Here is a 25356-nt window from a genome sequence, read left to right on the forward strand (position 1 = left end):
CCCTGGGATTTCTTTGGAAGGAATGATGCTAAAGCTGAAGCTCCAGTACTTTGGCCACCTCATGCGAAGAGGTGACTCATTGGAAAAGACTCTGATGCTAGGAGGGATTGGGGGCAGGAGGAGAAGGGGACGACAGAGGATGAGATGGCTGGATGGCATCACGGACTCGATGGATGTGAATCTGAGTGAACTCCGGGAGATGGTGATGGACAGGGAGGCCTGGCGTGCTGTGATTCATGGGGTCCCAAAGAGTCGGACAGGACTGAGCGACTGAAGTGAACTGAACTGAACTAAGATAAACAGGAATGGTTTGGGGAATGGTAGACAGATTTTTGGAGCTAGCCTGCTGTTGCTATGAAGACTGTTTGTAAAGCAAAGACAGTGTTGTTTTTCTTTTTGAAAGAATTTGGTGTCTACCTCATCGAAATTGAAAGATAGACATACCCACTTAGCTATGCTGGGAAGTTTTACTTTTCCTCATTTAGCTCAGGGGATAAGGCCTCTTGGAAGGCTCAGATTTATTTACACCTAGGCTGCTGTAAATCAATCCAGGTAGAAGGGGGAACGTAGTGAAGGTAACAGAAAAATGGCTTGAGTGATCCACCATGCGGTCTTCCCTGGAAGAGGGCCACCAGGGGGAAGTGGGCTTGGCATTTCGCATGAACCAACATGTGCCTGATCGCCTGGATATTATCTTGCTGGGGGCAGACACTAAAGGTCTGGTCATTTCTGTGGTTCCCTTATCCTGTTATGGGAGTCGTCAAGCAGCAGATACAGTAATGACTTCTAAGTGTCTGACCCAAGCCCACACAAGGTTAATTAACCTGGTTTTCAGCTTAAGGGAGGAGTAAGAAAGGAGAGCCCTCACCTGCTTGTGTGGAAGGTACTTGAGTACACTGGGCTATGGAGCATGGAACACACCAGAGAGCAACCCTGGCAAGAGTTGCTCAATTGCTTCCATAGACTCTATGCAATGGAAATTTGTGTTCTTGTTTGTGGAGCTGAGGAATGAACTTTACGAACATACAAACATTCACGGTAGCACGCAAATATGTTTTATTAAAGGGAAGGAAAGTACAAGGCTGTCAGAATAGACATTGAGGGGGGTAAAGAGTCCCCCAAAGGAAGGCTTACAGCGATTTTTATATCCTTAATCTATACCTTTTTGGTTGGTTCCTGTCCTTAAAATATGTCATTTTTAACCCATCAGTTTAGAGGTCAAGATGCTTAATATTTTTATGGCTTCTCTTGGTCTTTGGATTAAGTTGCCACCCTTTCTCATGGCCCCTGGCCATTTTCCAATGGATCAGATGTATGGGCTAAAAATTAATGGACACCAGTTGTTTTTTCTCTCAGGCATATGGAGCAGAAGTTAGCTACTGCCCTTCCCTGGATCTGAGTGCCAATAATTGATCAGACCAAGGACACGTTCCAGCAATTCTGGACAAAGGGTGTAGCTTTAGGCTAATGGATCGAGGTGTTTATTGAAAACAAGACTGAGGGCTCAGAGTCCTACGCTGTCTGCCTAGCAATTTCTACCTCAAACCACCCCCTCTAGAGATGGAGATTCTAACTGTTATGGGGAAAGGGATGAAGACCGATCTGGCTTCTTTGAGCCTGTAGTGGCATTGTTCATGGATGGTAGTTAGGTTTCCACCTGTGGGATGATCTATTGTATCTCAGTATGTCCTCTTAGGCTCCATTTCCATAACCATTTGGAGTTTGATAGTTTCTATGCAAGACATTACAGAGAGAGAGAGAGAGAGAGAATTTAAAACACAAGGGCCGGTCCATTTTTGAAGATGGCGGAGGAATAGGATGGGGAGACCACTTTCTCCCCCACAAATTCATCAAAAGAACATTTCAACGCTGAGTAAATTCTACAAAACAACTTCTGAATGCTGGCAGAGGACATCAGGCACCCAGAAAAGCAGATCATTGTCTTCAAAAACAGGTAGGAAAAATATAAAAGATGAAAAAAGAAACAAAGGAGGTAGAGAGGGAGCTATGTCCCGGGAAGGGAGTCCTGTCTCAGGAAAGAAGTCTTAAAAAGAGAGAAGTTTCCAAACACCAGGAAACACTCTCGCTGCTGAGTCTGTGGCAAGCCTTGGAAGCACAAAGGGTAACGTAACAGGTAAGAAAAATACATAAATAATTAAAACCAACAGATTACGAGCCCAACAGTAACTCCCCCAGTGGAGAAGCAGCACAGACGCCTGCATCAACCACTGGGCAGGGAGGCGTGGGCGGCAATGCTTTTTAAGAATCCGGCCGGAATGCCGTTGAGTGTAACCAGAGCGAACTAACTTGGGCTAGCATACCAGACTGTGGGATAGCTACCACGTGAAAAGCTCTAACATAAGACACCACCAGGACCGCGCACAGAACAAAGGACAGAACAGAAATAGCCAGCTGCAGACCATCCCCCTCCGGTGACAGGCAGCCAGAGCCGTAAGGGCTGGAAAGGGGCAATCGCAGCTCTGGAGAGACTTTACCTACCAAATTGCAAGCAGGCTTCTTTGCTAAGACTTCTTGGGGTCCTAGACAGTCACCATCCGCTTGATAAGGGGCGCCAGCGGTACACCCAGAAAACTGAGCAGCAGAGACGGGAAAGGCAATAAGTCGCAGAGACTGCGCTCGCCAAACACCTGAGCTACTCTGTCCTGGGAAGGGTGCAAAACGCAGGCCCAACCAAATCTGCACCTCTGAGGGCTACCTGAGAGCTGAGCCTGAGCGGCTTAGACCAGGGAGGTGCATGCAGCCTAGGGCCAGCCTCAGATGATTCCCGGCGGAGCAACGTAGAGCCTGAGCAGTGTGCGCCATGTGCAGGGGCATGCCCAGCGTGGCTGAGACACTGCAAGCACACACCAGTGTTATTTGTTTGCAGCATCCCTCCTCCCCACAGCACGACTGAACAAGTGAGCTTAAAAAAAGAAGTGTCTACCACCACCCCACTTGTGACAGGGCAGAAATCAGACACTGAAGAGACCAGCAAACAGAAGAAGCTAAACAGAGGGAACTGCCTTGGAAGTGACTCCACACTGCCCACAACACCAGAGAAAGTCACAGAAATATCTTTACTATTTTTACGACCATTCTCTTTTTTTTCGTTTTTCTTTTTGTTGATGTTGTTGTTTGATTGTTTTTTTCTTCTTTTCTTTTTCTTCTTCTTTTTTTAACTTTTTTAAATTTTTAAGTCCTCTATTTCTCCTTTAATTTAAATTTTTATAACCTACTATTACTTTTCAAAAAAAAAAAAGACCCTATTTTTAAAGCAAATTCCTTATATATATATTTTTTGTGGTTGTGGTTGTTGATTTTTAATAATTCTCGTGACTTTTTTTTTTCCTTCTTCTTCTTTTCTTTAATATTGTATCTTTGAAAATCCAACCTCTACTCTAGACTTTTAATCTTTGCTTTTTGGTATTTGTTGTCAATTTTGTACATTTAAAAACCCAATCTTCAGTACCCAATTTTACCTGAGAACGAGATTACTGGCTTGACCACTCTCTCCTCCTTTGGACTCTCCTTTTTCTCCACCAGGTTGTCTCTGCCTCCTCCCTCCCCCTTCTCTTCTCTACCCAACTCTGTGAATCTCTGTGTGTTCCAAACGGTGGAGAACACTTAGGGAACTGGTTACTGGCTGGATCTGTCTCTCTCCTTTTCATTTCCCTCTTTTATCATCCTGGCCACCTCTGTCTACTTCCTCCCCCTCCTCTTCTCTATATAACTCTGTGAACATCTCTGAGCAGTCCAGACTGTGGAGCACACATAAGGAAGTGATTACTGACTAGCTTGCTCTCTCCTCTTTTGATCCCACCTCATCTCATTCCAGTCACCTCTAACTACCCCCTCCCTCTTCTCTTCCCTATGTAACTCAGTGAGCCTCTCTGGTGTCCCTCAATGTGGAGAAATTTTCATCTTTAACCTAGATGTTTTATCATCAGTGCTGTATAGATGGAGAAGTCTTGAGGCTACTGTAAAAATCCAGGGAACATTAATCGATAGGGGCTCATCAAACGCCTCCATACCTACACTGAAACCAAGCACCACTCAAGGGCCAACAAGTTCCAGAGCAAGACATACCACACAAGTTCTCCAGCAACACAGTAATACACCCCTGAGCTTCAATATACAGGCAGCTCAAAGTTACTCCAAAACCATAGACATCTCATAACTCATTACTGGACACTTCATTGCACTCCAGAGAGAAGAAATCCAGCTCCACCCATCAGAACTCCGACACAAGCTTCCCTAACCAAGAAACCTTGACATGCCACTGATACAACCCCACCCACAGGGAGGAAACTCCATAATAAAGAGAACTCCACAAATTCCCAGAATACAGAAAGGCCACCCCAAACGCAGTAATATAACCAAGATGAAGAGACAGAGGAATACCCGGCAGGTAAAGGAACAGGAGAAATGCCCACCAAACCAAACAAAAGGGGAAGAGATAGGGAATCTACCTGATAAAGAATTCTGAATAGTGATAGTGAAAATGATCCAAAATCTTGAAATCAAAATGGAATCACAGATAAATAGCCTGGAGAAGATGCAAGAAAGGTTTAACAAGGACCTAGAAGAAATAAAAAAGAGTCAATATACAATGAATAATGCAATAATGAGATCAGAAACACTCTGGAGGCAACAAATAGTAGAATATCGGAGGCAGAAGATAGGATTAGTGAAATAGAAGATAGGATGGTAGAAATAAATGAATCAGAGAGGAAAAAAGAAAAATGAATTAAAAGAAATGAGGACAATCTCAGAGACCTCCAGGACAATATGAAAAGCTCCAACATTCGAATTATAGGAGTCCTAGAAGCAGAAGACAAAAAGAAAGACCATGAGAAAATCCTTGAGGAGATAATAGTTGAAAACTTCCCTAAAATGGCGAAGGAAATAATCACCCAAGTCCAAGAAACCCAGAGAGTCCCAAACAGGATAAACCCAAGGCGAAACACCCCAAGACACATATTAATCAAATTAACAAAGATCAAACACAAAGAACAAATGTTAAAAGCAGGAAAGGAAAAACAAAAAATAACACAGAAGGGGATTCCCATAAGGATAACTGCAGATCTTTCAAAAGAAACGCTTCAGGCCAGGAGGGAATGGCAAGACATACTTAAAGCAAAGAAAGAAAATAACCTACAGCCAAGATTACTGTACCCAGCAAGGATCTCATTCAAATATGAAGGAGAAATCAAAAGCTTTACAGACAAGGAAAAGCTGAGAGAATTCAGCACCACCAAACCAGCTCTACAACAAATGCTAAAGGATATTCTCTAGACAGGAAACACAAAAAGGGCATATAAACCCGAACCCATAACAATAAAGTAAATGGCAATGGGATCATACTTATCAATAATTACCTTAAACGTAAATGGGTTGAATGCCCCAACCAAAAGGCAAAGACTGGCTGAATGGATACAAAAGCAAGACCCCTATATATGCTGCCTACAAGAGACCCACCTCAAAACAAGGGACACATACAGACTGAAAATGAAGGGCTGGAAAAAGATATTCCATGCAGATAGAGACCAAAATAAAGCACGAGTAGCAATACTTATATCTGATAAAATAGACTTTAAAACAAAGGCTGTGAAAAGAGACAAAGAAGGCCACTACATAATGATTAAAGGATCAATCCAAGAAGAAGATATAACAATTATAAATATATATGCACCCAACATAGGAGCACCGCAATATGTAGGACAAATGCTAACAAGTATGAAAGGGGAAATTAACAATAACACAATAAGAGTGGAAGACTTTAATACCCCACTCACATCTATGGACAGATCAACTAAACAGAAAATTAACAAAGAAACACAAACTTTAAATAATACAATAGACCAATTAGACCTAATTGATATCTATAGGACATTTCACCCCAAAACAATGAATTTCACCTTTTTCTCAAGTGCTCACGGAATCGTCTCCAGGATAGATCACATAAATCTAACCTTGATAAATTCAAAAAAATTGAAATCATTCCAAGCATCTTTTCTAACCATAATGCATTAAGATTAGATCTCAATTACAGGAGAAAAACTATTAAAAATTCCAACATATGGAGGCTGAAAAACACGCTTCTGAACAACCAACAAATCACAGAAGAAATCAAAAAAGAAATCAAAATATGCATAAAATGAATGAAAATGAAAGCTCAACAACTCAAAACCTGTGGGACACTATAAAAGCAGTGCTTAGAGGAAAGTTCATAGCAATACCTCAAGAAACAAGAAAAAAGTCAAATAAATAACCTAACTCTACACCTAAAGCAACTAGAAGAGGAAGAAATGGAGAACCCCAGAGTTAGCAGAAGGAAAGAAATCTTAAAAATTAGGGCAGAAATAAATGCAAAAGAAATAAAAGAGACCATAGGAAAAATCAACAAAGCCAAAAGCTGGTTCTTTGAAAGGATAAGTAAAATTGACAGACCATTAGCCAGACTCATCCAGAACCAAAGGGAGAAAAATCAAATCAATAAAATTAGAAATGAAAATGGAGAGATCACAACAGACAACACAGAAATACAAAGGATCATAAGACTACTATTAGTAATCATATGCCAATAAAATGGATAAAGTGGAAGAAATGGACAAATTCTTAGAAAAGTACAACTTTCCAAAACTGAACCAGGAAGAAACAGAAAATCTTAACAGATCCATCACAAGCACGGAAATTGAAACTGTAATCAGAAATCTTCCAGCAAACAAAAGCCCAGGTCCAGATGGCTTCACAGCTGAATTCTACCAAAAATTTAGAGAAGAGCTAACACCTATCCTACTCAAACTCTTCCAGAAAATTGCAGAGGAAGGGAAACTTCCAAACTCATTCTATGAGGCCACCATCACCCTAATACCAAAACCTGACAAAGATGCTACAAAAAAAGAAAACTACAGGCCAATATCACTGATGAACAAAGATGCAAAAATCCTTAACAAAATCCTAGCAATCAGAATCCAACAACACATTAAAAAGATCATACACCATGATCAAGTCGGTTTTATCCCAGGGATGCAAGGATTCTTAAATATCCGCAAATCAATCAATGTAATACACCACATTAACAAATTGAAAAATAAAAGCCATATGCTTATCTCAATAAATGCAGAGAAGGCCTTTGACAAAATTCAACATCCATTTATGATAAAAACTCTCCAGAAAGCAGGAATAGAAGGAACATACCTCAACATAATAAAAGCTATATATGACAAACCCACAGCAAACATTATCCTCAATGGTGAAAAATTGAAAGCATTTCCCCTAAAGTCAGGAACAAGACAAGGGTCACTTTCACCACTACTATTCAACATAGTTCTGGAAGTTTTGGCCACAGCAATCAGAGCAGAAAAAGAAATAAAAGGAATCCAAATTGGAAAAGAAGAAGTAAAACTCTCACTGTTTGCAGACGACATGATCCTCTACATAGAAAACCCTAAAGGCTCCACCAGAAAATTGCTAGAGCTAATCAATGAATATAGTAAAGTTGCAGGATATAAAATCAACACACAGGAATCCCTTGCATTCCTATACACTAATAATGAGAAAGTAGAAAAAGAAATTAAGGAAACAATTCCATTCACCATTGCAACAAAAAGAATAAAATACTTAGGAATATATCTACCTAAAGAAACTAAGGAGCTATATATAGAAAATTATAAAACACTGATGAAAAAAATCAAAGAGGACACTAATAGATGGAGAAATATACCATGTTCATGGATCAGAAGAATCAATATAGTGAAAATGCATACACTACCCAAAGCAGTCTACAGATTCAATGCAATCCCTATCATGCTACCAGCGGTATTTTTTACAGAGCTAGAACAAATAATTTCACAATTTGTATGGAAAGACAAAAAACCTCGAATAGCCAAAGCAATCTTGAGAAAGAAGAATGGAACAGGAGGAATCAACCTGCCTGACTTCAGGCTCTACTACAAAGCCACAGTCATCGAGACAGTATGGTACTGGGACAAAGACAGAAACATAAATCAATGGAACAAAATAGAAAGCCCAGAGATATATCCACACACCTAGGACACCTTATCTTTGACAAAGGAGACAAGAATATACAATGGAGTAAAGACAATCTCTTCAACAAGTGGTGCTGGGAAAACTGGTCAACCACTTGTAAAAGAAGGAAACTAGACCATTTTCTAACACCATACACAAAAATAAACTCAAAATGGATTAAAGATCTAAACTTAAGACCAGAAACTATAAAACTCCTAGAGGAGAACATAGGCAAAACACTCTCCGACATAAATCACAGCAGGATCCTCTATGATCCACCTCCCAGAATACTGGAAATAAAAGCAAAAATAAACAAATGGGATCTAATTAAAATTAAAAGCTTCTGCACAACAAAGGAAACTATAAGCAAGGTGAAAAGACAGCCTACGCAATGGGAGAAAATAATAGCAAATGAAGCAACTGACAAACAACTAATCTCAAAAATATACAAGCAACTCCTGCAGCTCAATTCCAGAAAAATAAACGACCCAATCAAAAAATGGGCCAAAGAACTAAATAGGCATTTCTCCAAAGAAGACATACGGATGGCTAACAAACACATGAAAAGATGCTCAACATCACTCATTATCAGAGAAATGCAAATCAAGACCACAATGAGGTATCATTTCACACCAGTCAGAATGGCTGCGATCCAAAAGTCTACAAGCAATAAATGCTGGAGAGGGTGTGGAGAAATGGGAACCCTCTTACACTGTTGGGGGAATGCAAACTAGTACAGCCACTATGGAAAACAGTGTGGAGATTCCTTTAAAAATTGCAAATAGAACTGCCTTATGACCCAGTAATCCCACTGGTGGGCATACACACCGAGGAAACCAGAATTGAAAGAGACACGTGTACCCCAATGTTCATCACAGCACTGTTTATAATAGCCAGGACATGGAAACAACCTAGATGTCCATCAGCAGATGAATGGATAAGAAAGCTGTGATACATATACACAATGGAGTATTACTCAGCCATTAGAAAGAATACATTTGAATCAGTTCTAATGAGGTGGATGAAACTGGAGCCTATTATACAGAGTGAAGTAAGCCAGAAAGAAAAACACCAATGTAGTATACTAACATTTGTATATGGAATTTAGAAAGATGGTAATGATAACCCTGTATGCAAGCAAAGAGACACAGATGTATAGAACGGACTTTTGGACTCTGTGGGAGAGGAAGAGGGTGGCATGATTTGGGAGAATGGCATTGAAACATGTATACTATCATGTAAAAAACGAATTGCCAGTCTATGTTCGATACAGGATACAGGATGCTTGGGGCTGGTGCACGGGGATGATCCAGAGAGATGATATGGGGTGGGAGGTGGGAGGGGGGTTCAGGATTGGGAACTCATGTACACCCCTGGCTGATTCATGTTAATGTATGGCAAAACCAATACAGTATTGTAAAGCAAAATAAAGTAAAAATAAAAATTAAAAAAACACACACACACACACACACAAGGACCAAACAGCAATAAGAACAAAGTAAGGCTTCCCACCCGGACCAGGGGCTTCCACCAGGTGGAAGTTGATATCCAGTTCCATAGGGTAGTCCCAAAAGGAGGAGTGGAATCACCCGTTGCCTGGACGTGACTTTTCAGATCTTGAAGAGAATCAGACACATTTTGTGAGTAATCAGTTATATATACACAACACTCTGTATGAATTATGGCACAAGTTCCTCCCCGTGCTGCCATTACTATATTTAATGGCATTCTATTTTGGAGTGCAGCTTGACACATTAAAGTTTGTCTGGAATTGAAGGCTACATTCTCCATCATATTATCATTTGAAGCTTGTCTTGTCAAGTTAGTCAAGGCTTCTTTTCTGAGTATTACGTCAGTGGTGCCAAGTGATGGCACAAATATTACAGCCAGGTAGTCATACCAGTGGAACACAGATGGTGTCCATTTCACCTGTAGTATAGGGAGATTGATTGAGTTATGAGGTAATTCATTCAAAATTTGACCATGTGCACACAATAATCCCAGGGCACATTTTGCAATCTATCCTGGGGGTAACTGGGGCCAAAGAATGGTCCCACATATCCAGTGAGTTCCATTTGGGGCTAAAAATCATATGCCTGGAGTGTTGACCCAATCAGTCCCTGGTTATATGACTGAATCTGCTGAGTTCATATGACTTACAGTTATTGTTGGATTACATAAAGACTTTGATAAGAATCCTGAAGATTTAGTACTATGAGGATGTAAGTTGGTATGATTATTTTGTTTCCAACAAATGGGAGCTGTTTTTATCAATTGCCCCCTTTCTGGGGTTATCCACACGTACTGGTCCCAGATTGGTGTATTTGTTGAGCAGTATATATTGTGGTTTTGGTTCCCCTGGAGGCATAGCTAGTATTGGTTGCTTCTTTTATATAATAGCCATAGGCATCTCTTTCTGTTTGATCATAATCAAAATGTAGACTGTACCCAATGCATTAGTAGTATTACACCAAGTCAATAAATTCATGTTAAGTGCCATGGGCGGAGTTCCTCACGCTGTGGATCCACCGGGGCTGGACCCCGGCAGTTAAGGACATTTAAATTTTTGGTTTCATCTTTATCTTCTTGGACAAAATGACATATGCTTAGTCGCTCAGCCGTGTCTGTCTCTGCAACGCAATGGACTGCAGCCCACCAGGTTCCTCTGTCCATGGAGATTCTCCAGGCAAGAATACTGGAGTGAATCAACATGTTCTCCTCCATGGTGATCTTCCCAACCCAGGAAATGAAACCCAGGTCTCCCTCATTGCAGGCGGATTCTTTACCATGTGAGCCTCCGGTGAAGCATAAAATGACATACCTTTTGAAAATCGGATCCATCTATGGGTGACATCAACCAAGGCGGTCCATGAATGGAGGTTAATGGTAGAACTCTACAGACCCAACCACAAGATCGATTTTCAAACATTGCATGAGAATGTGCCCATAAAATGAAAACTTTCTCTGTCCAATCTAAAGGGATTTGAGAGGTGATTATCACACTAAGAAGAACAAAATAGTATGTGTCTATACATGTTGCGTTAGAAGAGTTACTTAGCTGGACCCTTCTTGAACAGTCCTTTCAATCTTTCCAAGAGGGTGTATTGACATTCCAAACACAGAATTCTCTTGTGATTTCTACTCTGGGGGTGTTGGATGGTCCTTATGATTTTTTCTGGGAGGATTCCAAGACCTTATCCATGTGTGATGATTCCAGATGTCGATACCTGTCACCTTAACATGGTCAGGTGAAGAGAGAATAACAGAATAGGATCCCTCCCACGTAGGGGTGGAGGTGCGACTATTGTTAGGAATGGCCTTTACTAATACCGAGACCCCAGGATTATATTAGGACTTTTAATTTTCCTTTAGTTGTGCAATCTCATCTTTTAAAGACTGTAGCCATCTTTGGAAAGAAGTTAATTAGTGACAAATTTTGTTAGTTCAACTGTTTCTTGATCTAGAAGTCAGTCATTTGTGAGAAATGGCCTTCCATATAACATCTCAAAAGGGCTGAGTCCTAGAGACTGTGAAGTATTTCCTACTACAGCTAAAGGGAGTAGTGAAATACAGGGAAGGTGAATTTCTTGTGATAGTTTTCATAAATGTCTGTTGACTATATCGTGGGCTTTTTCTACCTTGCCTGAAGATTGAGATTCTAAAGATGATATAAGTGAAACTCAATTCCTAGGGCTTGAAAGACTCATTGCATTATTGCAGTCTGAAACGCTGAGCGACTGTCACTTGAAATTTTTCGAAATAGACCAAAGCAAGGAGTGACCTCATGTATTAAAATTTCAATTACTTCTTTTGCCTGTTCTGTTCTGCAAGGGAAAGCCTCTATCCACCCGGTAAAGGTACCAACACAAACCAGTAGGTACTGGTGTTTCTTGCCTTTAGCCATATGGCTGAAATCTATCTGCCAGTCTTCTCCAGGATATTTTCCTGTACGTTGTAAACTTGGAGAAGCTGATTGGCTGTCATGAGGATTATTTTTTTGACATATTTTACAGTTCAGTTAAGTTGCTCAGTTGTATCTGACTCTTTGCGACCCCATGGACCACAGCATGCCAGGCCTCCCTGTCCATCACCAACTCCCAGAGTTTACTAAAATTCATGTCTATTGAGTCGGTGATACCATCCAACCATCTCATCCTCTGTCATCCCCTTCTCCTCCCACCTTCAATCTTTCCCAGCATCAGGGTATTTTCCAGTGAGTCAGTTCTTCGCATCAGGTGGCCAAAGTGTTGGAGTTTCAGCCTCAGCATCAGTCCTTCCAATGAACACTCAGGACTGATCTCTTTTAGAATGGATTGGTTGGATCTCCTTGCAGTCCAAGGGACTTTCAAGTGTCTTCTCCAACACCACAGTTCAAAAATATCAGTTCATCAGCGCTCAGCTTTATTTGTAGTCCAACTCTCACATCCATACATGACTACTGGAAAAAACCATAGCCTTGACTAGACGGACCTTTGTTGGCAAAGTAGTGTCTCTGCTTTTTAATATGCTGTTTAGATTGGCCATAACTTTCCTTCCAAGGAGCAAGCATCTTTTAATTTCATGGCTGCAGTCACCATCTGCAGTGATTTTGGAGCCCCCCAAAATAAAGTCAGCCAGTTTCCCCATCTATTTGCTGTGAAGTGATGGGACCGGATGCCATGATCTTAGTATTCTGAAACTAAGAAACATATTTTACATCCCTTGACAATTTGACTTCTAGTGTTTCTTAATCCCTTTTCTTTAAAGAGACATGAAGCAACTTGGGAAGTATTTTCAATTCCCAAATTGGATGTTTGACGTCAAGTTTTAAGAACTTTGCATTGGCCATTGGAGGGTAATATATGTTTCTCATCTGTTTGAAGGCATCCAGAGGGGAGTAAAATATTTCCATCAGACAGGGAACGTTAAAGTTCCTCAGGGGAACAATGGGGTTTTATACCAGTTTGAGTGAACTCCGGGAGTTGGTGATGGACAGGGAGGCCTGGCATGCTGCAATTCATGGGGTGGCAAAGAGTTGGACACGACTGAGCAACTGAACTGAACTGAACTGATATCAGTCTGAATCTTGTCCCACAGGAGGTGGTAGTTTAGTCACTCAGTTGTGTCCAACTCAAGACCCCAATGACTGTAGCCTGCAAGGCTCCTCTGTTCATGGGATTCTCCAGGCAAGCATACTGGACTGAGTAACCATTTCCTTCTCAGGGGATCTTCCCAACCCAGGGGTCAAACCCAAGTCTCCTACACTGCAGGTAGTGTCCTGAATTACAGGCAGCTTCTTTACCAACTGAGTCAGGAGGGAAGCCCCACAGAAGGGAAGCCTGAGTATTAATAGACTGGGTGGCTGTCTTTTTTCCCTTGTTGGTGAGCTCTTCTTTTTCCCTCTGTTATGTCAGAATCATCCATTTGATGGTCCCAGCAGTGTATTACTGCCACTTCTTCGGGTAGTTTAATTGCATCGAAGAGGCGTGTAGTCTTAATTGCATCTAAAGGACCGAGGGAGATCCTGTCCCCTGTCCCATGGTTGTTTAGTCTTTTTTCTCCCTCTCTCCTGGACACCTGAGTGCATCTCTATTGAATCCTCATCAGAAGTGCCTCTGATAAACACCTGTCTTATTAAAGGCACAGTTTCCTGGGGCTTCCTTGGTAGCTGGTAAAGAATCCACCTGAAATGATGAAGACCTGGGTTCAGTCCCTGAGTTGGGAAGAATCCCTGGAGAAGGGAAAGCCTACCAATTCCAATATTCTGGCCTGGAAAATTCCATGAACTATATAGTCTGTGGGGTCACAAAGAGTCAGACATGGCAAGTGACTTTCAAATTTCCTGGATATTTAAAGTGGAAAATTGCATGTTTGAAATCAAGTGACTTTTGCACAGACACACATTTGCAGGGCAGAAATTAAATCAATTTATTTAAGCCTTCAGAAATCAAATGCTACCAGACAGCACATGACCAGGAGAAATGAGACAGGAAAGAGAGTTTGTATGTGAAGAGAGAAGGATCCTGTTAGTCAGGAAGCAGGAAAGTCGTCTTTGTGTTGTTGATCTTCGTTCCATGCAGAAGAGGATGTGCCTGGTCTCAGTGACTCTGTAGGTGAATAAAACAGGACCAAAAGTCTAGTAGAGGTGACTGTGTGATGGCTGACAGGGTTGAGCCTCAGGCAGCAGGCTGTCCAGGGTACAGGAGCTGGTAGGGGATCCAGTGGACAGAATCCTGGTGGACGTCGATACTTCACATCTCTGAGATGGCAGGTTCCCTGTGGAATTTTCCCCAGAATGTACATAAGGTGGGAGATTTTCCATTTGGGATTTGAGGAGTAATGATTTCAGAATGCATGCTCATGGTGAATCTTCATCTAAAGGTGGTTTACTGCCAATGTGGTTGAGTTACATTCTTCTCCTAATTCCACAAATTTTATCTTTTAGTTCTTCAAGAACTAATTTTTTTTTAAATTTCATTTTGGAATACAGGTGATTAACAATGTATTAATTTCAGGGGTAATGGAGCCTGATTAATGTATACATACATATATTAATATCAATTCTTTTTCAGATTCTTTTCAAATTTAGGTTTTTACAAAATATTGCATTTAGTCCCCTGGGCTATGTAGTTAGACCTTGTTCTCTATACATCCTCTTTATAATAGTTTGCCCCTGCTGACCCAAACTCCCAATCTATATCTTTCCCAAATCCTTTCCCATCTGCAAAAATATCTGTTCTCTACATCTGTGAGTCTGTTTCTGTTCTGTAGATAACCTCCTTCATCTCTTATTTTTTATTTCATGTATAAGTGATACATATTGCATTTGTCTACTTCTTTCTGACTTATTTGACTCAGTATGACAATCTGTAGGTCCATACACATTGCTGCACATGGCATGATTTCATTATTTTTTACGGCTGAGCAATATTCCATTAATATTTGCAACATTTTTTTATCACATTCATCTGCAAGCTAGTGTTTTTCTTTGCATTTTTTTCTTTCAGTTTTTTTTTTTTCTCAACAAGAAATTAAAGCCACATTTTAGCCGAGATCAGTGTCGTTTTCTGAGGCTGTCCTACTTTTGAAACCTTAAAGATCCCAGTAACAGAAATTACCCTCTAAAGGGGAATATGATTCAAATGCATATTTCAGACAGTGTGGTTGGAAGGCATTTAGTTTCCCTCAGAGTCACGTGAGATTAAACACTGGTCTTGAGAAACCATGAGCACTGTTTAATCCTGGTGTTCCTAGAGGACAGATATGTGTGGACAACTATCAGGTCAGGACTGACGGGAACACTGAGGAGTTTGCGCCAACTTGTGGGGATTCCTGCATCTCTCTGATGATTCTGGTCTGCAAGATTCCTGCAGGATAAGGCTCTCTCACCAAAGCTACTCAGCAATAATCAAGCAAACAGTTTGTAATTTCAGCTGTCTCAAGATAAGAGAAATTACCTAATGTAACAGACAAAACTCTCTAGTGCAAGAATGTAAGTTATTGGGACAAATAATTGTTACGTGCAATGTTTGGCATGCATGAAATAGGTGCAGGTGGTAAAGAACCCGCCTGCTGATACAGGCAATGTAGAAAGGCTTGTTCAATCCCCTGGCTGAGAAGATCCCCTGGAGAAGGGAATGGCAACCAACTCTAGCATTTTTACCTGGAGAATCCCATGGACAGAGGAGCCTGGTGGGCAACAGCCCATGGGGGTCGTACAGAGTCTGACACAACTGAAGCCACTTATTGGGCATTAGGAATAAAATGACAATGTGTCCTTATTGACTTATCTGGTGGGGCAGCATTAGTAATGAACTATGCTTACTTACAAAACTGTTGAGCTCAATTTTATTCACTCCGCTGGACAGTCATCTGTGGAAAAACAAAATGGGAGAAATAAAAGAGCCTCTGATTACTACCATTCTCCAGTATGTTTAAGATTTCTTTTCTTTTTAAAATAATGTATTTTATAATAGTAGCTTTCCTGGTAGCTCAGTCAATAAAGAATCTGCCTGCAGTACAGGAGACCCATGCTCCATCCCTGGGTCTGAAAGTTTGCCTGGGGAAGGAAATGGCAACCCACTCCAGTATTCTTTCCTGGAAAATCCTATGGACAGAGGAGTCTGTCAGGCTACGTGCATGGACTTATAAGAGTCAAATAAGACTTAGAGACTAAACCACCATCGACCACCGTTCTACGTGAGATTACGTATGGAAAAATAAATTTTAAATAAGTTGATTTGTTTCCTGCTATTTACATACCAGGGGAATGATATAGTCAGGAAAAAAGTATAATTTCATTACCATTATCAATGAAATTCACGATATTTTCTTCTGGAATCCCTCTGTCACGCGTCTCCTTTTTGAACTTCTCATAGTCTCTGTCTGAAATCTCGTCACGTTTGCCTGAAAGTCATCATGCAAAAAGGAGAACGCACAGAAATTTCTGAATATACAGAACAAGGAATTGAATGTGCCAATCTGATCTCCACTTGTATAATTTAAGAGAGCCTCAAACAGTTCCCATGTCCCATGCTGCAGATGTCTGCTGTCCTCAGATTTAATTTCCCTCTAACTCTGTAACTAAACCCTGCCAGCATCAGCAGCAGGACCCCCAAAGACTTGCAGGAGCTCCATGAATTTGAGACTCAACCCATCACAGTAGACACCTGACTTGTTTCTTCTTCAAACTTCCCAGAACCTGTACCCGTACTCCTGTCTTGCTCTGGGCCCCACTTAGCAGGAAGCAGGGTTTCCCCATGGTGGAGACACACACCGTTGGGAGACAATTGACTCTTTAGCCAACCATTCTACACAGTACCTTTTCTGAAATAGACACCTACTGTCATGATGGTACACTCACCTCAGTGTTTCTGTGTGGTCATTTGGGGTCATGCCATTGTTCATAAGAAGAGTGCATTGTGATAATTTAACAGGACAAAGATTTATTTTACAAGTTTCTGTTCCAGGAGTTATAATGCATGAGAAAACAGATATAAAATGATGCAATTCAGGCCAGCCTCATTATAGCCATGACTTGGGCTTAGTTGACATATTTTTTTTAATACTCTATAAAAATTATTTTTTTTATATCAATGGGTAGAGATTATTTTCAAATGTTTGAGAATTATTTTTGGCCCCTGTTTCTTAGTAGATTACCTTCCAGGATACCTAAGTCAGCAAACATGAATATGAAGAGCACGTACACTGAATAGTGAATATTGTCAACACCTCGTGACTTTCTGAAAGTTCTGGCATGGACACGTGGTGTGACAATGCCAATGGGAATTTGAGAATGCCGTACATACCGAGTATTCCAACCAACTCTGTCTCTTTTCCTTCCTCATCCACATTGTGAATAGATCCTATTATGGTGTCACGTGACAGTTGAAGAATTTTAACTTTGTTTTGACCCGCATCTGTGAGAGAGAGGAGATACATATGTACAACCCCGCGTTCATTTGTTGGCAGTGGGATGTATTGTGACAGGCTGAGGGCATTAATTTCAGTTAATTGTTTGCTACTCTGAATCATCATCACTGTCTGCAGATTTCTCTACTTGTGTTGACCCGGGGGCCACTCTCTAGTTGTGGAACACGGGCTTCGCGTTGCAGAGGCTTCTCTTGTCGAGTAGAGACTCTAGGAGGCGTGAGCTCTGTCGTTGCTGCTAGCTGGCTCCAGAGCACCTGCTCAGTAGCTGTGGCACATGGGCTTTAGGCCCCATGGTGAGCAGGATCATCCCGGGCCAGGGGTTCAATCCGTGAGTCCTGTGTTGGCCAGCCGATTCTTATCCACAGGATGACTGGGGAAGTCCCCAGCACTGTTTTCAAGAGCATGAGGGTGTTTTCAAGCAGAAGTTCTAAAAGCCTTTGTATTCGTATTACCCCAGCCATGGCATTGATTTCTCTGGACCAAAATCAGCCTACCATTCATAAGCTTGTGTTCCTGAGTGCTTAGCCTGTGCCAGGCACACTTCAGAACACTTTACATTAATTACTCTGTTTCCTCTGCCCCCTTAGTCTGGGGTATGACAAAGCCCACTGCCAAATCTGTTGTTCTGAAGACAGTTCACCTTCTGGGACGTGCAGGCAGTGAGCTCCGTCCCCACCTGGAACACCGCCCCTCCTCTCTGTGCTGCCCATCCACACTTCCCCGCCCGTCCACTCTGCCACGTGTGTCTAGACAAGAAGTAGCTCTGACCTACTGCGTGTCACCTCTAACCTGTCTGCATTCATTCTTTCTCTCCTGGCCTCCATCACAACTTCCTGCAATCACTCAGCGAGATGGGATGTAAATTGCACAATCTGTGTACCTGAAACATGAAAACACCTTTCCTCAGTGTCTAAAATACTGAAAATCATCAGTCTGCTTGAGAAGTAGAAAAAAAAAAAAAACCAGCTGAAACAGCTTCACCGTCTCATAACCCTGAAAATATATACAATATGCCCAAGCCAACCATCAGTCCATGAACGTTGGATTGCGTTGGAATAATTTAAGCCAGACAATGCGTGTCCTCAGATTGTCAGTGACCACCTATTCTTTATCATGACTTCACCAAGGTGGACATAGCAGCATCACTGAATTGGCTGTGAAGGTGATGGCACAGTGAGAGTAAAGCTATCTTCTGGGTGTCAGGTCACCATCAAGATCGCTGCTTGTGCTGTGCTTGATGTGAGATACCTCACCCCACAAAACACAGCTGGCGGTTAGCTCCTGAAAGAGACCCGTGCAAGACGGCAAACTATTCTATTTCCCTCCCTGGTATTTGCTCTGTAAAAATCCAGCTAAAAAGTATTACAAAATCTAAGGAAACAATAGCAGTGGAAGCATTCATGATTCAGTCAAAGGAAAAAATAATATGGGAATTATGATGCTGGGAAAGATTGAAGGTGGGAGAAGAAGGAGACAACAGAGGATGAGATGGTTGGATGGCATCACTGATTCGATGGACATGAGTTTCCGCAAGCTCTGGAAGTTGGTGGTGGACACGGAAGCCTGGCATGCTACAGTCTGTGGGGTCACAAAGAGTCGTGCACGACTGAGCAGCTGAACGGAACTGAAGCATATGAGAGCATAGTTTAAAAATCATCAACTGTTAGAAATTATCCACAGAAGTATGCGGAAATATTTCAGGCATACATTTTACATCTTTTTGGTCACTGCATTTGCAACTGTGCCAATACTTCGTTAAGGCAAGGGTTGTGATCGTATACAAAAATATTCAAATTTTCATCAAATGTGTACCTCTTCAGCCACTTAAAATTAGGAATGGTGTTTAGAGCCCTCATGGAGGTCTTAAGGATATAAATCTTAGCCAGCACCACCATTGTTTCAAACACAAGCTGCCTTTATGATTGAACTCAGGATAGTTTCCTTGGATTTAAGTACTTCCACCAAAGTTTTATCAGATTTAGATGTTGTAAGACCATGTTAAAAAGTGATTGACGACAATGTGCAAACTCAAGACAGAACCTTGAGACGTCAGTTCACAAGGCTCTTGTAAATTTTCTGTGAGAACCATGTCAGTCTCACTCCAGTCACTCAATCGTGTCTGACTCCTTGTGACCCCACGGACTATAGCATGCCAGGCCTCCCTGTCCATCACCAACTCCCGCAATTTACTCAAACTCCTGTCCATTGAGTCGGTGATGGGATCCAACCATCTCATCCTCTGTCATCTGCTTCTCCTCCTGCCTTCAATCTTTCCCAGCATCAGGGTCTTTTCCGATGAGTTGGCTCTTCACATCAGGTGTAAAGGTATTGGAGTTTCAGCTTCAGCATCAGTCCTTCCAGTGAAAATTCAGATTGCTCACGGTGAGAACAGTACAAAATACAAATTTGACACCTGTGCTTAGTCTCGTTTTTCTCTTTGTTCAGTTGCTAGGTCACTTCCTACTCTTCGCGATCTGACGACTATACCAAACCAGGCTCTTCTATTCTCCACTATCTCTCAGTTTGCTCAAATTCATGCCCATCATGAAGGTAATGGCATCTATCCATCCAATCCTCTGGCACCCCATTCTGCTTTTGCCTTCATTCTTTCCCTGCATCGAGTTCTTTTCCAACAAATTGGCTCTTATCAGGTGGCCAAGGGATTGGAGCTTCAGGTTCACCATCAGCCCTTTCAATGAATACTCAGGGTTGGTTTCCTTTAAGATTGACTGGTTTGATCTTGCAGTTCAGGGACTTCAAGAGTCTTCTCAAGCACCACAGTTCGAAAGTATCAATTCTTCGGTGTTCAGCCTTCTTTATGATCCAGTCATCATATGATCTTTTTGCTCTCACATCCATTCATGAACACTGGAAAAACTATAGGTTTGACTCTATGGGTTGTTGTCAGCAAAGCAACATTTCTGCCTTTAAATGCACTAAGTTTGTCTTACCTTTACTTGCACGGAGTAAGCGTCTCTTAAATTCATGGTTGCAGTCACCATCTGCAGTGATTTGGGAGCCCATGAAAATAAAATCTGTCACTGCTTCCACACTTTCCCCTTTCTATTTGCCATGAAGTAATGGAACCAGATGCCATGGTCTTAGTTTGTTGAATGCTGTGTTTCAAGCCTGCTTGTTCATTCTCCTCTCTCACCCTCATTCAGAGGCTCCTTAGTTCCTCTTCACTTTCTGCCATTAGAGTGGTATCATCTGCATGTCAGAGGCTCTTGATTCTTCTCCTGGCAATCTTGATTCTGGCTTGAGATTCACCTAGCCTGGCATTTCACCTGATGTACTCTGCATATAAGTTATGTGAGCAGGGTGACAATACACAGCCCCGAGGTACTGCTTTCCAGTTTGGAACCAATGCATTTTTCCATGTGTAGTTGTAACTGTTGCTTCTTGATTCGCATACAGGTTTCTTAGGAAACAGGTAAGGTGTTCTGGTATTCCCATGTCTTTAAGAATTGTCCACAGTTTGTGGCAAGCCTTTAGTCAAAGGCTTTAGCATAATCAGTGAAGTGGAAGTTAATGTTTTTCTGGAGCTCCCTTACTTTCTCCATGATCCAGAAGATGTTGGCAATTTGATCTCTGGATCCCCTGCCTCTTCAAAACCCAGCTTGCACATCTGGAAATTCTCAGATCACATGCTGCTGAAGCCCAGCTTGAAGGATTTGGAGCATAACCTGACTAGCATGTGAAATTAGCATGACTGTGTGGTAGTTAACATTCCTTGGCATTGCCCTTCTCCGGGATGGGAAGAGAAACTGCCTTTTGCAGTCCTGTGGCCAATGCTCAGCTTTCCAAATTTGCTGATATATTATGTGCAGCGTTTTAACAGCAATATCCTTTAGGATTTTAACTAGCTCAGGTTAAATGTCATCAGCTCCACGAACTTTGTTCCTAGTAATATTTCCTAAGGCCTACTTGACTTCACACTCTAGGATGTCTGGCTCTAGTCTTGTTGAGTAAAACTCAGTTGTGTGGAGACGGTCCAATCCTTGACTTCTAATTGTTAGTAGGAGTAGATTGCAGGTGTATGGGGTAACTGAAGGAAGTCAAGACCAAGATTTCCACCCAAACACACTCCTCCCAGTGAAACACTCTTATGTTCAACATCAAATACTTACAGTCAACATAATAAACAATATCTGCTTGCTTTTCTCCTGTGACTTGTTTTTTCACACATTCTCCGTCTGACCTTAAAGATAAAATATGTTCAAGTTGTGTTATTAAAATGGCAAAATTCGGTATATAGTTAGAATTCCTTTTTGTATCACACCCCAGATTGTGCTTGTGTCATCTTAGTACCTGGGAACAATGTGAATAAATGTGAACAATCCAAACAAAGAGAAGAAATATTGTTGTCCAAGATCAAGCAACTATCCAGTGACAAGGATGCTTCCTCTACACATTAGATCTGACTAGTAGCTCCAAAGATAAACTTCAAATACAATATAGGTCTTGTTTACAGCCAATACACGTGGAGACGTCTAGAATTTTAGGAAAGCCCAATAAGAATGAGCCTTTCCTTCATTTAGTTTCTGGAAACTGAGAGGAATAGCCATCATGACAGACCTCGGGCGTTCTCACAACCCCGGGAGTGATTCATTAGAGAATGTGAGAATCTAATATCACCGAGAGTTAGAAGAAAATTTTTAGTTTTCTCAAAAGGCACACTCGTTATCACAACACCATACAAGGATTAAACTTTAAAGATACATCTATGTGTGTACACATGTTGACACACACACACACACATAAGCAAAAACACAAGTACACATGATATGCTTATATGATATAAGGAAATTGTACCTATATAGTGTATGTGACATATATATTGTCAGCTATGTAACAGAAGAGTTTGGGTGACTTCCTATATTGTCCTCTCTGCTTGTATGTGAGAAAAAAAGGTATATTTGGCAAATAGAATGCACAGGAAACAAATACTAAAATGGAAATAACTCAATAAGAATTGGGTTAATTTTTGAACAGACTCCTTGTAAAGGAACCTCCACAGTGAATTGAGTTTACTGTTATCAGTCTTTAGGGAAATACACTAAAGTGACTGAAAAGAATCATAAGGTGGGAACAAAACAATTTTCCAAAAGCTGCAAATGTACGAAATTTTATCCATGCAAACCAATCCCTTTCATGTGGCTGAAAAACACATCTCCCTGTATATGCGGACACAAAGTTAAATTTTAAAACCATTGTGCTGAGTGAGAGAAATCGGGGGAAATGGTGCAGCGTGCATAACTTTGTCGTCTGAAGATCCAGAAAAGGTGAGGATAAGCTGGTCAGGTCTTACCTGTTGCCCGAAGGGTAGATGTCGATGAATGTGTGATGAAAAGGAGTCGTGATGGAGAAATTATACATATATATTTGATCCTAATGTTTAGTTTTGGCTGTGTTAGGTCTTCATTGCTATGTGGGTTCTTCTCTGGTTTTGGAGGAGAGGGCTACTCTGAGTGCCAGCGCGCAGGCTGCTCACTCTGGCAGTTTCTCTTGCAGAGCACCGGCTCTGGAACGCGCTCTAGAGCACGGGCTCAGTAGCTCTGTCATATGTACCTGGTCTCTCCGCAGCATGGGGGATCTTCCTGGACCAGAGACACAACTTGTGTCTCCTGCATTGGCAGGCGGACTCTTAACCCCCGAGCCACCATGGAAGCCCAGAATTCTGTATCTCAACTGTGCAGCTAGTGGAACAGTTGTGGATGATTGAAAGCTCACCGAATTAAGACCTCAACAAAGGGCAGATTATACATAAATACACTTCATAAAGTCGATTTCAGAAAGGGTGGCCTCTTGAAAAGTTAAACACAAGACATGAAAATTGTAAAGATGGCAGAGGATGATAAGAGGTGTTCTTAAAATATTAGTGACAACACACGTGCATATATATGTGTGTGTGATATATATCTGTGTGTTTGTGTGAGTCTGTTTCTGTATGTGTGGTTATAATTTGACTGTATGTATACTGTCTCAGGTCAGTGGTAAAGAATCTTCCTGCAACGCAGGAGACGAGGGTCCCATCCCGGTGTTGGGAAGATCGCCTTGGAGAAGGGAATAGCAACCCGCTCCAGAATTCTTGCAGGGAGAATCCATGTTCTTTACCCCTAGTACCAGCTGGGATGCTCATCTGGGGCTGTGAGGACTTCAGTGAATTCAGTGGTGATTAACTATCTCGTGAGGACGCCCCACAGAGCAGAGCTCACTGTGGGCTCTCTCAGTACCCTCGGTTCTGGGCTCGGTGGGAACCCTCTCTTACAAACTCTGCAGGAAGTGTTCAAGGCCCTGGTTGGTTCCAGAACACAAGCCTTTCCCACTGCCGAGTCCCGCTTTCCTTTAATGAGTTGATGCCAGTGGAGCTTCTGGAACTCCCACCCTCTTCCAAGCAAAGGCACCAGGACTTTCCCTGGAGGCTCTCAAGTGAACTGCCCCCCACCCCAGCTCAGAGACCCTGCTTATCCACAACTCATGGCATCACACTCTCAACATCGGCCAGAGAGTTCCCTGTAGATGGAGAAGCCACCCTCTGCCAGACTCAAGAGCTTACAGGTTGTTTTGGTTTTGTTTTTTTTTAATTCAGGGTGATTTTCACTTACTTGACATAAAAGTCGACGTCAGCTGTGTTATTTACATGAAACTGAATATGACGTACGTAAATGTGGAATGGGCCGTTCTCAGTGATCTTGTCTTTGTTACTGGCTGCGATATAATGGGTTTTCCATTCCCCTGAAAACTGAAATCAGATTCCTGTGAGAAAGCTTCGATCATCTCTGGAAATTCTGCTGATATCGTTCCTCAGGAGTTTCCCTTGTCCTTTCACTTGGGCAGAAGCTACCTATCTTTATGGACACAGCCCTAGGTATAAAATCATGTGAAAACTGAACTCACATAAAGGAAGAAGCTGAGGCATTACTGAGATAGCCTGAGCTGTGTAAAGAAGGAGCTGAGGCATTACTGAGATAGCCTGAGCTGTGTACAGGAAGGAGCTGAGGCATTACTGAGATAGCCTGAGCTGTGTAAAGAAGGAGCTGAGGCATTACTGAGATAGCTTGAGCTGTCTTGTCAAATGCAAGAGCCCTAGTCCAACAGCCAAGAGATCTTCCTTCTGTTTTAAAAGAGCAGTGAACAGGCATGAGAGCCAATGAATAGACAGCAGAGATGATATGGAGACCATGCAGAACACATATAGAGCCAGTGAACGGAGCAACTTTGAGTTGCAGGGAGATGGCCAGACTTAGGGATCCCCATGACCAAACCCCAAAAGAGGCACACACACACATATACCCCAAGACCTCCTCCCAGTTTGCACCACCCCTGGTACCGGTATGAGAAGTAGCTGAGCTTTACTGTGGCCTGCATAAAGCAGACCAAGGACAACGCTGAGCAGCAGAACCTTCATCTCCCTGTCTCTTCTTCTCTAGAAGCTGAGGGTGTCCCAGGGGTTGAAGAGGATGTGAAACTGGTGCCTCTTTTATAGTAAGCATCTGTTGGTGTGATGCATCACGAACCAATGGTTGTTCCTCATACCACCAACGTTACACAGACGTCATCTTCTGTTTCCTGGTTGGTAGAGAGAACTTTTCTGGCACTCTGTCATTTTAATAATGAGATTAGTCTTAAGAGAATGTTTCGTAGATCTGGTATTTTGTCATTTTCATAATGAGATTTGTTTCAAGAGAGGCTTATGAATAAGTGAGAAAACACAGTACATGTGTGATAATTTCAAAGTCAGGAATATTTACTTTTCTTTATATCTGGAGATCCAAAATGGGATGAGCTGTCCAAGGTACATACCACCTGCACCCCCCCCCCACTCCCCATGTTGCTCACTTAACAGAGGAGAGTGTTTAAAATTTATTATGTAAAAGTAAATATTGACTATGTGGGTTAGCCACAGAAAAT

General features: G+C 41.8%; 1 protein-coding gene and 1 long non-coding RNA gene across 2 annotated transcripts; both read right to left on the reverse strand.

Moving 5' to 3' along the window:
- Window positions 1–16346: 16346 nt before the first annotated feature.
- LOC120882396 lies at window positions 16347–17423 on the reverse strand. Its single transcript, XR_005725495.1, has 2 exons — window positions 17319–17423; window positions 16347–16416 (listed from the first exon to the last, which is right to left on the reverse strand). It is a non-coding gene; the product is annotated as an uncharacterized LOC120882396 (long non-coding RNA).
- Window positions 17424–21435: 4012 nt separating this feature from the next.
- LOC120882394 (male-specific submandibular salivary gland protein-like) lies at window positions 21436–24876 on the reverse strand. Its single transcript, XM_040266382.1, has 3 exons — window positions 24776–24876; window positions 24051–24187; window positions 21436–21643 (listed from the first exon to the last, which is right to left on the reverse strand). The coding sequence occupies exons 1-3, from the start codon at window positions 24851–24853 to the stop codon at window positions 21451–21453; spliced, it is 408 nt and encodes a 135-aa protein (XP_040122316.1). The 5' UTR covers window positions 24854–24876; the 3' UTR covers window positions 21436–21450.
- Window positions 24877–25356: the final 480 nt, after the last annotated feature.

The sequence above is a fragment of the Oryx dammah genome, unplaced genomic scaffold, assembly GCF_014754425.2.
Source record: "Oryx dammah isolate SB20612 unplaced genomic scaffold, SCBI_Odam_1.1 HiC_scaffold_23, whole genome shotgun sequence".
Classification (NCBI taxonomy): Eukaryota; Metazoa; Chordata; class Mammalia; order Artiodactyla; family Bovidae; genus Oryx; species Oryx dammah.

Bases quoted from the DNA above. Each gene is read 5' to 3' on its own strand.
- LOC120882394 (XM_040266382.1), bottom strand. From the start codon at position 24,853: ATGAAGGTTCTGCTGCTCAGCGTTGTCCTTGGTCTGCTTTATGCAGGC. The intron at 24,188-24,775 runs GTACCAGGGGTG...ATCTGATTTCAG, and splicing joins CTCAGCTACTTCTCATACCG to TTTTCAGGGGAATGGAAAAC. The intron at 21,644-24,050 runs GTAAGTGAAAAT...TTTATCTTTAAG, and splicing joins GACGTCGACTTTTATGTCAA to GTCAGACGGAGAATGTGTGA.